Here is a 13,135-nt window from a genome sequence, read left to right as displayed (position 1 = left end):
CCAGGTACTCAACAATTACTACTACAATGTTGATGACATTTTGTAATGTAAAGTCATTTCCTCTTTCCACCTGGCAAAACCAAACATGCTAAATTCCTTAAAGCTTATTAGCTTACAATCTATTTTGTAACTTATGCCAAATGTCTAAATTCAGTCTGAAATGTGAAACTGTATTTTGCAATATGCTAAAACTACACTTAATATTTTTATAATCCTAAACTAAATGTTGCTTTGAGTATAGAATATAAGAATATTAAGCAGTATGCATGTATATATATATTTTGGAGAAATTTTATCTTTATAGCATTAAATGAGTTCTAATATGGTATGTCCCCTATGGGGCAAAAGTAGTAGATGGTACACAGAGGGTGGACACAAAGCAAGGAAAATTGGGGAAAGATTCTAGAAAAAAAAGATTCTAAAGAGTACTGAAATTCAGGGAGATGTTTTTTCTGACAATGATGGAATATTAGGGGCTGGGAAGGGAGGCAGAAAAACATGTCTCACTGAGTCATATTTAAGGAAAACTCTTGACTCTCATATTTTAAAACAGCAGATCTGAATTTTTGTTAGCTGGGTTGGTAAAAACCCACTGAATAGTTAAAAGGGCACACACAAAAAAAACTTTTACATCTTTACTAGAAAATATATTTTTTAAATTTTTATATTTTTAATTTAATTTATTTTTTTAAAGATTTTATTTATTTATTTGACAGAGAGAGACACAGCGAGAGAGGGAACAGAAGCAGGGGGAGTGGGAGAGGGAGAAGCAGGCTTCCCGCCAAGCAGGCAGCCCGATGCGGGGCTTGATCCCACGATCCTGAGATCAGGACCTGAGCTGAAGGCAGACACTTAACAACTGAGCCACCCAGGAGCCCCTGATTTTTAATTTTAAGTAGACTCCACACCCACCATGTGGCTTGAACTCACAACCCTGAAATCAAGAGTCACACACTCTACCAGCTGAGCCAGCCAAGAGCTCCCTGAAAATATATATAATTTTTTTTTTTTAAAGATTGTATTTATTTATTTGACAGAGAGATAGCGAGAGCAGGAACACAAGCAGGGGGAGTGGGAGTGGGAGAGGGAGAAGCAGGCTTCCTGCCAAGCAGGGAGCCCGATGTGGGACTCGATCCCAGGACCCTGGGATCATGACCTGAGCCGAAGGCAGATGCTTAACGACTGAGCCACCCAGGCGCCCATATATATATATTTTTAATCAATACCAAGAAACTCTTTGTCTACTTCAACCTATTTCAATGTTAGTCAGTAAAAGAAAGTAGTCCTATCACCTTCTTTAGAACATAAGCTTCATGGGTAACAAGCAGAACTAACAGCAGTCTAACAGCTTGTGGGTTTTTAATAAAACTAAAACTCTATTTAACACAAAATCTCTCTCATAGTATGTTCTCATACCATTTGGATTACTTGACAGCTAATGTCTGGAGATGCTGTTCAATACCAGTACAGGTTTCTTTCTTTTCTGTTACAGGTCTGTTTCTGAAAATTTCCTTAGAATCCTATTTCAAAGGAAGGGTAAATCTTCCAATCTGCTATCTGTATCAAGTGAAGGTAAATCCAGCAGCTGAAATCTGCCTAATCCATAGACACTATAAGAAGATCTGAGGAGTTAGGGAGAAGATTTGGAATAATTATTCCAGAGAAATACTTCAACAAACTCAATAAATATTTAAATAAATGAAAGAATGAAACATTTATACCTGATTAAGTAAATGCAATAAACAGTAACATTCAGTTGCACTGTTCCTATAAAAACCATCACAGATTTGGTAACACTCACATCAATTCCTGGGGACCCATGAACATCAAGATACAAAGTAACTTACTCTTAAAAAAAACTATGACAAAAAAAAAAAAACTATGACGTGGCATCAGGGTGTGATGGGAAGCACATAAAATTTAGAAGTCTGAACACTGGCTCTGCTTTACTCACCATGTAGCCCTAGGCAAGTACTTACCACAGCCTTGGTTTCTTTATCTCTAAAAAGGCATTAAACACCATTATCCCACAGTGAAGAGAAGATGAAATTGCTAATCCTTCATTAGGTAGCCTCATCTCTTAGCTCTCTTCACCACATGTCCAATGTGCTACCTTAAATTTTTATTTCCCACATGCGCTGTACCCTCTTCTCATACTTCCTATTGTTTTACTATTACTTATAATCTTTTCCAGACTTCCCTTCAAGAATCAGGTATATCCCAACCTCTGAGATACCTGTCTAGGGTCCCCTCTAGGCAATATTATTATTCTCTCCATCACCTGTTACCCAAAGCTGTTTCTTTTTGTTCTTATTAAACCACTAATCACAATAAGTAAAAGGCAGCTCTTATTTCTGAATGCTGTGTCACACATGTGTTAAGTGCTTTATATTCATTTTCCCATGTAATTCACAACCACCATGTAAAGTAGGTACTGTTATTCCTTTTATCAAAGAGTAAAGTAAGGTTAGAGAAGTTAAATAACTTGCCCAAAGTCACTCAAGTAATAATTAATACAAATTATCACTACTCTTAATTAGTAATAATTAGTAGGACTAATCCCAGTAGGACTGGGATTCAAAGCCAGGTCCCTGGCTCCAAAGCCATTCTGCTGCCTTTGGTGGGGAACTTACACTTTCTGTGCCTTTGTAGCCTTAAGAAAAAAGTCCAACACCTGGCATGACATTTGCACTGAACACGTGTTTAATGAATTTAAAAGGCAGAGAAAAAGTCTATTCACTGAATAGCCTCTTATGTGCAATTCACCTGGATTTGGAGATACACAAATGGTTTGATAAGGTCTCTATCCTCAAGGACCGACAGTGAGTCGGCTGGGGGAAGAGAGACAAGTTAACAGATAATTGCAATACAGATGTGTTTCATAGGATTTCCATGGGCAGGCTGCTGGGAAAACATAGGATGGGGCACCTAAACTGGATGGGGAAGGAGGAAAACAGTCAAGAAAGATGTTAAGAGGGGCGCCTGGGTGGCTCAGTCCTTAAGCGTCTGCCTTCAGCTCAGGTCATGCATGATCCCAGGGTCCTGGGATTGAGCCCCACATCGGGCTCCCTGCTCAGTGGGAAGCCTGCTTCTCCCTCTCCCTTTGCTGCTCCCTCTGCTTGTGCGCTTGCACTCGTGTGCTCGCTCTCTCAAATAAATAAAGTTAAAAAAAAAAAAGGTGTTAGGAAGTCTGAGTTTCTGCTTTTCCCTTCAAAACTAATTAAGCAGGGTTATACTAGATTGACATTTAGTAGCTAGCATGGCAGGGATTAATGTACTTCTTAAAATTAGATTATGTCTATATTCATATTTCTATTTTATCTCAAATTACCTGTCTTAGTTCAAATAAATCTCACCTTTGAGAGAACACATTTTAAAGAAGGATTTGCTTTCGAAATATGTTCCATTTATATGACGGTATGTATTTTTTTCTCCTCACAGATACTGACAGAAAAACATGAAAAAAAGCAACTGGTTACAAAACTGGCTAGTGTTAGAAGTGCTTGCCACAAAACCACAATCTAGATTTTTAACTCAGAAGAACAGGGGGCTAAAACTTATTACGTTTTAAGCAACTGCTCCCCAAACAACATCTATCCTCAAAAATGTCATAATCCTAAAAAACAAACCAAAAAAACAACAACAAAAAAACTTTTTAAGTTTTCCCCATATGTTTCCCTCCTTCCCCTCTAATTTAACCTTACGATAAAGAAAATACAATTTAGATAATATATTCCCATCAGTTGTTCACTTACCAAACAATAGTTCATTCAAGTGGCCACTTTCGGGCTGTCATGGAAAACGCCAAAATAAAAAGCCTTATTAAATTCAAGTTAGATTATATCTGTCACTTCTTTGCCCAAAGCAATAACTATGGAAGAACATAAATTAAGCCTAGCATGTCACTTATTACAAAGTTGGCTACTATCAAAAAATTTTTACAGTTCTAGGTAGTTGCTAATAGATTAAATGACTTCAACACTGTTGCAATTTGAGTAAAACAGATTTCACCAAACATGATGGGACCAGTAAAGATGAAATAATAAAACAGAGCAGAGGTGGTGAAGAAAGGAAATAAAAAACCAATGACAAGTGAAATGAGGTACAGATAGACTTCACTTGTTTGCATTGTGTGAAATTAAGACAACAGTAAAGCCAAAGCCAAAGCCTAAAGGGATTAAAATCTAAGGGCAGCAAACATAAGCAACTAAGAAAGTATTAACTTCAAACACACACAATCAGGAAAATAAAACCTTAACTTCTTTGAGCTAAAGTTGTGGAGAACCAGGTTCAAGTTCAAAGTAGGCTAAACACTTCAACTTATCACCCTTGACTATTCAGCAAAATGAAAACAACCTGGCAGACAAAGACTTTCCATAAAAATCTTATCTCCCCTGGTAAATTCTCTCACTAGAAGGAAAAAATAAAAGGAATTTTTTTTGTAGTCTCTGTAAGTTAGAGATTTTTAAAAATTTATAAAGACAAGAGACAGTAAACAGCAGTTTACAGAAAGTAATTATGATGTGTTACTAGCTATAAAGAAAAGTTAGAGTCATGGAATTAAAAGGAATTTTGAGAGATTATTTATTCTCTTAGCCTATATTCACATACTAGAGAAGTTTTTCGACAATTTATGAAACTTATAGACTTGAAAAATAAAGGGCTTCAAACTACATCTATATTTAATGCAATATTAACTAACATTTTAATTGCATGTTTAAAAATTCAAAACCACAATTCCCCCAGCAAGTGTAACTGTTACCATTTAGAGAAAATAATAGGGATAATCACATTCATCAAACTTACTAAACCTGATGCTATGCTAGTCACCAAAATGATCTATTGTACTTCTTTCATTAAAGAGTTCTTAGACCTTTCGCTACTGAATTAATGTTTAACTGGTAAACTGAGGCAAAATACTGAATAACCTGAGAAGTCACAAGTGCAGAGTCCACTGTACAAAACTACTGAACCATACTCTTCCCCTTTATGTACTTTTCCAGATATAATTTAAATTGTCCCAGCAAAAGGTGCAGTTTAAATTCCGCGTAAATTGACTTTTACTGTGCTTCCTTTTCGCTTGAAAACTTTTCATATATTGCCACTGATTCAATTTCACCTGTAGATAATGAACACAGAACTCATTGTGGGGAAAACAAACCAGAATGTGAAAAGAGAGAAGTTATCAGATATACAAGGGAGTGAAACAGTTGACTGAAAAAGACTTTAACCACACTACTTTCTCTCCATCCTTAAGGAGGTGTTTTTAAAATTTTAGTTACCATTTCTTTCACAAAAGACCCCATAGGTTCTAAAAGCTCCTAAATTGAGTACTCACCTGGTTCATCCGAATGCTGAATCAGGGCTTTTATTTCTGCTAAGCTGGGCTGTCCCTCTTTGGAGACCGAAGCTGCTGCCCCCTCCTCTGGGTCCTCTACCTTTGTCACCGTAAAGTGTGGCATTGTTATAGTTAGGAATCCTTGCTCTCGCTGTATTTAAACTTCCTTCCAGTCTACTTTCCCTGACTACCTCTTCCTTGCTGTGCCCCTTTCAGACTCAAATCACTGCCTTACAGGAGACCGAGGCTGGGAATAGGGAAGTACTTTCTGTTCACGTGACCTACAGCCCCAAGGGAGTGGAACGCTGGAAGACACGCCTTCCACTGTGTTTATCATTCACTCAAAAGGAGTAAGCACCCCACCCCTTGCTTATGGTTGTTAAGCTTAAGAATCCCAAGAACTGTTTAGGCAGCTTTCCCAGAACGGCCAAAAGCTGACAGTGGGCAGAATTCATAACTACCGCCCACTGTGTACTCACCCACTCATTTCCTTCACTTAAGTTATTTCCAACCCTACGTGCACGTCATGATCTCAACCTCTGCCCTCATATTTCACACGAGAAAGATTAGGGAACAGTTCATTGTACAAACTTTTAAAGAAAAACTGGCACTACATCAATTTAGAAAATGAAACAAATTATTTGTAAACTTCTGTTGTTGCTTTATTTTAAAGTATATGAAAAATAGTAATTATTGTTCAGATGAGAACACTAATTCCACAAGTATTCAATGAACATCTACATATTTTATACAAGGCATAGTTCTAGACACTGTAGAGTATACCACGAATCCAAAAAGAGACAGTAATATTCCCAAAAGTCCAAGTTTGTTTTAAAAGAGCAAAATATTTTTATAAAGAGTTCAGACTTTTTTTTTATGCAGAGAGTTTAAACATCTTGTTTTAAAGAAAGAAAATTCAAGAAAATCCCACTAAGAGTTGTATAGTTCCCTCAAACATTTAACATATTTAATTCTTGGTGTGTTTTATCAGATAACTGTATCAAGTGCTCAGTTGATAACTAACTATAGAGTTTGAGGCTGTATCTCTGAACTTAGATAAGGGAGTTCAGTAAATTGAGCCCTGTGTTAACTTCCATGTTGATGATGTAATATAAGGGCTTTGTTGTTAGTAACACCTGACATGTAAGACTGCACTAAATTTAACAGAAGGAATGATGGTTTACAATCCTCATTTATTCCTATACTATTTCTAAAAGAAAAGAAAGCCAATAGTTGTTGAAGACCTACTTTGTACTCTGCACTGCACTAGGAACTTTTCATTATGATCTCATTTAATCAGCACAGAAACATTAGGCTAAGGAACTTGCTCAAAGTCACAGTTTTTTTTTTTTTTTTAAAGATTTTATTTATTTATTTGACAGAGAGAGACATAACGAGAGCAGGAACACAAGCAGGGGGAGTGGGAGAGGGAGAAGCAGGCTTCCCACTGAGCAGGGAGCCTGGTGCGGGGCTCGATCCCAGGACCCTGGGATCATGACCTGAGCCGAAGGCAGACGCTTAACGACTGAGCCACCCAGGCGCCCAGTCACAGAGTTTATAAATAGCGAAGCCCAACCTAAAAACCTGTAGTACCCTTGTTAGTAGGTGGCATAGAAGTTTCATAGAAAGAAAACTCAGACACACCCCAACTTTAATTTCATGGGTTCCTGTATAGCACTGATTTGTAATCTTGGCTGCACACTGGAATCAACTGGGGAGATTTTAAAACTACTGATGTCTGGGTCCTGTCCCAGATATTCTGATTTAGTCGCTCTGGAATAGAGCCTGGGCAATAAGACTTTTTAAAAGCTCCCCTACCTTCCAGATGGTTCTAACAAGCAGCCAAAGTTGCAAATTACTAAGATAGGGGAAAGAGAAAAGTTTATTACCTAAGAAATCTTTGTAACTATTCTTACCTTTGTAACTATTTTATCTTTGAAATGAACTAAGTCAGGTGTGGTGTGCCCTTAGTGACTTTTCCATACTTAACAACTCAGGTAGCTACTCTACTAATTTATTCAAAGGAACTTAACTACCAAATTGTCAGAGATTTCAATATCAAATTCTGGGTTCCAAGTTCTTTTTTTTTAAATTTTTTAATTTATTTGACAGAGAGAGAGAGACAGCTGAGAGAGGGAACACAGCAGGGGGAGTGGGAGAGGGAGAAGCAGGCCTCCCGCCGAGCAGGGAGCCCAATGCAGGGCGCGATCCAGGACCCTGGGATCATGACCTGAGCCGAAGGCAGACGCCCAACCACTGAACCACCCAGACGCCCCTGGGTTCCAAGTTCTTTAATACTTCAGTGCCACGGGATATTTCCAATAGGATCTGGCCTTTCATATTTATTTAATAAAGAGACTTGAACTATGGCTAATCATCTACAGTTGATGGACACGAACAATGACAGATTATAAATCTGTGTACAGCTTGTGCATATAAGCCTATGTACAAATGTTACCCTGTCACTTCTCCCCTCTAAAAAAATCCTCAAACTAAAGAAGTAAGAAGGTAACACATTCCTGTTAATCTGTGACAGGAGAATTCATTTACCAACTTGATGCTTTGATACCACAGTGCCCAGCAACTTTAAAATAGTTCTCTTTTAGGGTGGACTGTAGATAAAAGTGCAGGAGCATAAAAAATTGAAGGCAAAGTTAAAGTAATACAGAAAAAGTTTGGGGGGGACTGGTAAAGCTGAGGTGAGTGCTGTGTGGGGAGTGATTAGATAGAGAAGGTAGAATGTAAGAAATAGCTATTTAGGGATGCCTGGATGGCACAGCTGGTTAAGCATCCAACTCTTGGTTTCAGCTCAGTTCTGATCTCAGAATCCTGAGATCGAGTCCCCCCCTAACCCCTCCCAACAATGTGCTCAGTGTGGAGTCTGCCTGGATTTCTCTCCCTCTCCCTTTGCTTCCTCCCTCCCCCCGTGCTCTCTCTCGCTCTCTCTCTCAAATAAATAAATCTTTTTTAAAAATTAGAAATAGCTATTTAAAGTGTAATAAACTATGACAATGGGGGCACCTGGCTGGTTCAGTTGGTAGAACATGCGATTCTTGATCTAGGGGTCGTAAGCTGGTTGTAATCTCTACACCCACATTTGGTGTAGAGATTACTTACTTAGATAGATGGACAGATACGTGTTAGGAAAAGTAGAGTAAAATGTTAATCACAGACTCTGGTGGGTGTATAGGTGTTCACTACAGAAGTCCTTCAACTTTCCATATGTTTGAAAATTCTCATAATAAAATGTTGTGAAAAAATACAACAAACTGACACCATTATGAAAATGAACACACAAGTCAGAGACTGGGGGGAAATACCCCTAAAACATGTATTTGACAAAGGACTTGTATCTTGAATATATAAAAATCCTCTACAACTCAATAATTAAAAGACAAAAAAATTCAATAAAAAGTGGGGGAAAAAATGGGGCGCCTGGGTGGCTCAGTTGGTTAAGTAACTGCCTTCGGCTCGGGTCATGATCCCAGGGTCCTGGGATCGAGCCCCACATCGGGCTCCCTGCTCAGCGGGGAGCCTGGTTCTCCCTCTGCCTCTGCCTGCCACTCCCCCTGCTTGTGCTCTCTCTCTCTCTCTCTGTGTCAAATAAATAAATAAAAATCTTGGGGAAAAAAAGTGGAAAAAAAGATTTAAGTAGACAATTCATAAAGGAAGTTATATAAATGGCTAATAAACTTGAAAAAGTGCTCAACATCACTGGCCTTCAGGGAAATGCAAATTAAAATCATCATTAAAACTGTTGGCAAGGATGGATGCCTGGGGTGACTCAGTTGGTTAAGCATCCACCTTCAGCTCAGGTCATGATTCCAGCGTCCTAGGATCGAGTCCTGCATCGGACTGGATCCCAGAACTCAGTCGAGTCCCCTGCTCCTCGGGGAGCCTGTTTCTCCCTCTCCCTCTGCTGCCCCCTCTGCTTGTGCTGTCAAATAAATAAAAAAATCTTAAAGAAAACAACAACTGTTGGCAAGGATGTAGAGCAAATGTTGGTGGGAATATAAAATAATACAACCACTTTGGAAAGAGGTCTGGCAGTTTTTGTTTTTAAAGGTTTATTTATTTTAGAGAGAGAGAGCACACACACGCTTGCGCAGGGTGGCGGGGCAGACGGAGAATAAGAGAGAGAATTCCAAGCAGACTCCACTCCAAGCACCAAGCCTGATGAAGGGCTGTATCCCAAGACCCCAAGATCATGACCCAAGCCAAAACCAAGAGTCAGAAGCTTAACTGACTCTGCCATCCAGGAACCCTGGTCTGGCAGGTTTTTTAAAATAAATTTTGAACAAGTATGTTTATAGTAGTTTCATTCATAGCAGCCCAAATAGGAAACAGACCAGTTATCCATCAATAAGATAAAGAACCTGTTGTATATTCATACAATAGACTATTACTCAACAATAACCAGGAATAAACTACTGATAGATTCAACAACGTGGATGAATCTCAAAAACATTTTAAGTTATATATTACATATTAATTATATGCATACAGAAGTATTTGGAGTTGAAGCATAAATGATGCCTGCAACTTACTTTAAAATGCTTCAAAAATAGATGGATCCACTGGAAGGGATAAATATGTGGTAAAACAAATATAGCAAAATGTTAATTGTAGAATTTGGAGGATAAAGATACAGGTGTGTTCTTTCAATTCTTCTGTATGTTTGAAAATTGTCACAATAAAATGTTGGAAAAAATACAATAAACTGAAGTTCACTGAACGCTTTATAAAAGATCTTTAGATCTAAGTATAAAGCAAATCACTTATGAGTCAAATTCCATTTCACATAAAATTTAGGCAGTTACATAAATGGTAGTCCTGTACTTCGATTTTATAGTGTTGAATGCTGTTTGAAATCAGTCACTATACAGACTTGAAATACTTAGTTTTACATTTAAAAAAAAAAACTATGGTATTTTTAAATAGTAAGACATAGGGCAGGCTAAGGCAAAAAGGGCATTTATAATGGCACTACTCCCATAGTGCTTTGTACATTAGGCCAAATATTATACATATTATATTTATTTTACTAATCAGTTTCAGTAAAACTTTGTGACTACATTATGTCTGTTTTTTTTTTTTAAAGATTTTATTTATTTATTTGACAGAGAAAGACACAGCGAGAGAGGGAACACAAACGGGGAGTGGGAGAGGGAGAAGCAGACTCCCTGCCGAGCAGGGAGCCCGATGCAGGACTCGATCCAGGGACTCCAGGATCATGACCTGAGCCGAAGGCAGTCGCTTAACCAACTGAGCCACCCAGGCGCCCTGTTTGTTTTTTTTTTTTTTTAAAGATTTTATTTATTTTACATAGAGAGAGAGAGAACAAGTAGGAGGAGCAGCAGAGGGAGAGGGAGAAGCAGGTTCCCTGCTGAGCAGGAAACCTGATGTGGGGCTCGATCCCAGAACCTGAGATCATGACCTGAGCCAAAGGCAGACATTTAACTGACTGAGCCATCCAGACGCCCCATTATGTCTGTTTTTTTTTTTAAAAAGCATGCCTACCCATTCTTTAGAAGAATGGATCTACTATGGTAAATATTTTAAAAGTATAGTTTACCATGCTACACTACCCAACTGCTTCTTTTTAATCACAGCTAACAGCTCATGACCACTAGCATTTTGTTTTATTCAACCCATTTATTAAAAAAAAACAAAGACAAATTAGATGTAGTGAAAAGACTTATACAAGGAAAAGCCAGTGGGAAATTATTTTCAACATAAGGATTCTTTCAGGTTGTACTATATTGTTATACTAACCACTCAGTTTTAGAGTTAATCATATATGTATTTCTTATTCGTTTTCAGAACCTGAGAACTGTATTGTACAAAAGCCATACACAAATAATCTAGAACCACACTATGTTCTGAAGTGTTTTATTTTTAAAGGATTTTATTCATTTATTTGAGTGAGAGAGAGAGAGTGAGAGAGACAGAGAGATCATGAGCAGGGGGGAAGAACAGAGGGAGAAGCAGACTCCCCGGTGAGCAGGGAATCGGATGTGGGGCTCGATCCCAGGCCCTAGATCATGACCTGAGCCAAAAACAGATGCTTAACCAACTGAGCCACCCCGGTGCCCAGCTGAAGTGATTCTTAAGAATTTAGTAATTCATGCTAAAAATGGATCCACAATGCAAGAAAACTTCTATAATAAGTGAGCAGTAAGCAAATTCCTGGAATTAAAAAGCCACATACATTTTGAATACATGAGTTTTACCAAATGTCATTCTGCTCATTCCTGAGAGCATCTTGCAGATATAATGTTAAGGTTTTAGTAACACGTTAAATAGTATTTTTTTTAATAAAAAATGCAACTAGAGCTTGATCAATGGTACCAGCATGCTATTAAAAAGCTGAAAAGGTATAAAATAGAGCAGACTAAGTTCCATGACATACACACAATGTAGACTTAACTCATCTGTCTACACCTTTTCATAGAATTCTGTCTCTCTCTCATACACACACACACACATAAATTTGGTGGGAGCAGTGTGCAAAGAACAACGGATTCTGATTTGGAAACAGATTAAAATCTTATGAATCTCTCCTAAACTCTTGAATTTGAAGATCCATTCAGAGTACTTTATCTACTATTAAGATCCAGCCACAGTTGAGAGAACCTTTAAAATTGTAAACAATTAATAGCTTTGTGCTTATAGTATTTGGTCTATTACAAATGGTATTTTTACAAAAGATAGTAAAGAAAGTGTAATCTACCTCCAAGCAGTTGCTTTTTCTGTTTTTTTTCCCAAGCAGTTGCTTCTAATGTAGCAAGTTATTACTTCAAAATATTTAGGATATATATTCTCATTGAATCATTATAACCACCAGCCAGCAACTAAATATAAGTAGAAAACTACATTATGCTTTAATTTTCTTGATCAAGGTAAATTTATGATAAACTTTGAGCAACAAAGGTTAATTATGTTTTATTCTCAGTTGTAAACCCTTCATACTCTTTATTCTATAAATCTAACAACAGATCTGTAATAATTCATCTTATTAAGAGGATGTTGTTTGACAGGAAAAAGATCTGAATTATAGAATTTCTTTAAAATGTCTGAATTATAGAACTTCTAAAAAGGTACAGGAGTTCCAAAAATTTTTAACTTCTTATCTTCAAATATTAAGAGAGGAAAAAGGTCACGTGTTAGAGCAGGGATTCTTAAGGAAAATATCAGACTTGCCTGAAGGACTAACCCACTCCCTGACCCCCATTCATTTACTCAAGCTTCAAAGGGCCACTGGTGGGGAAACAATACCTCATGTGGTATCATTCAGAAGGTTAGGCAGTCAAAAGAACAGTGCTTTGCAAATTACCTCTGGTAAAGGATTATTTTTCTTTATATTCACAATTCATATGAAATACTAGAAAAATGGAAAATATACAAAACACAAGTTCTAATTTTTATATCCAGATTTGACATAAAATTGCTCTATCAAATTGCTATCCAAGTTTTTAAAAACTTTCAATTTCTTTTTTTTTTTTTTTTTTAAGATTTTATTCATTTATTTTGACAGAGAGAGACACAGCGAGAGAGGGAACACAAGCAGGGGGAGTGGGAGAGGGAGAAGCAGGCCTCCCGCCGAGCAGGGAGCCCGATGCGGGGCTCGATCCCAGGACCCTGGGATCATGACCTGAGCCGAAGGCAGACACTTAACAACTGAGCCACCCAAGCGCCCCAAAAACTTTCAATTTCTGAACTTATCTCCTCACAGACAGGTTAAGTAAACAGCTCATGGACCAGCACCATTTACATACTACACTCCAAATGGCTGTG

At 37.8% G+C, this 13,135-nt stretch overlaps 1 protein-coding gene across 2 annotated transcripts in view; it reads right to left on the bottom strand.

Moving 5' to 3' along the window:
• Positions 1–13,135, bottom strand: part of SLC12A6 (solute carrier family 12 member 6) — an 82,027-nt gene that overhangs the window by 60,396 nt on the left and 8,496 nt on the right. The window contains exon 1 of one of the 2 annotated variants that reach the window (XM_034994397.1): positions 5,339–6,708. The exons of the other annotated variant lie outside the window; for it this stretch is intronic. Coding sequence (XP_034850288.1) covers positions 5,339–5,462 — 124 coding nt within the window. The 5' untranslated portion in view covers positions 5,463–6,708. Of the gene's footprint in view, positions 1–5,338; positions 6,709–13,135 lie in introns of those variants that run through there. 2 annotated transcript variants of the gene reach the window in all.

The sequence above is a fragment of the Mirounga leonina genome, unplaced genomic scaffold (genome assembly GCF_011800145.1).
Source record: "Mirounga leonina isolate KUSES-001 unplaced genomic scaffold, KU_Mleo_1.0 Mir_91, whole genome shotgun sequence".
Classification (NCBI taxonomy): domain Eukaryota; kingdom Metazoa; phylum Chordata; class Mammalia; order Carnivora; family Phocidae; genus Mirounga; species Mirounga leonina.
This window is presented reverse-complemented; position numbering and strand designations above follow the sequence as displayed.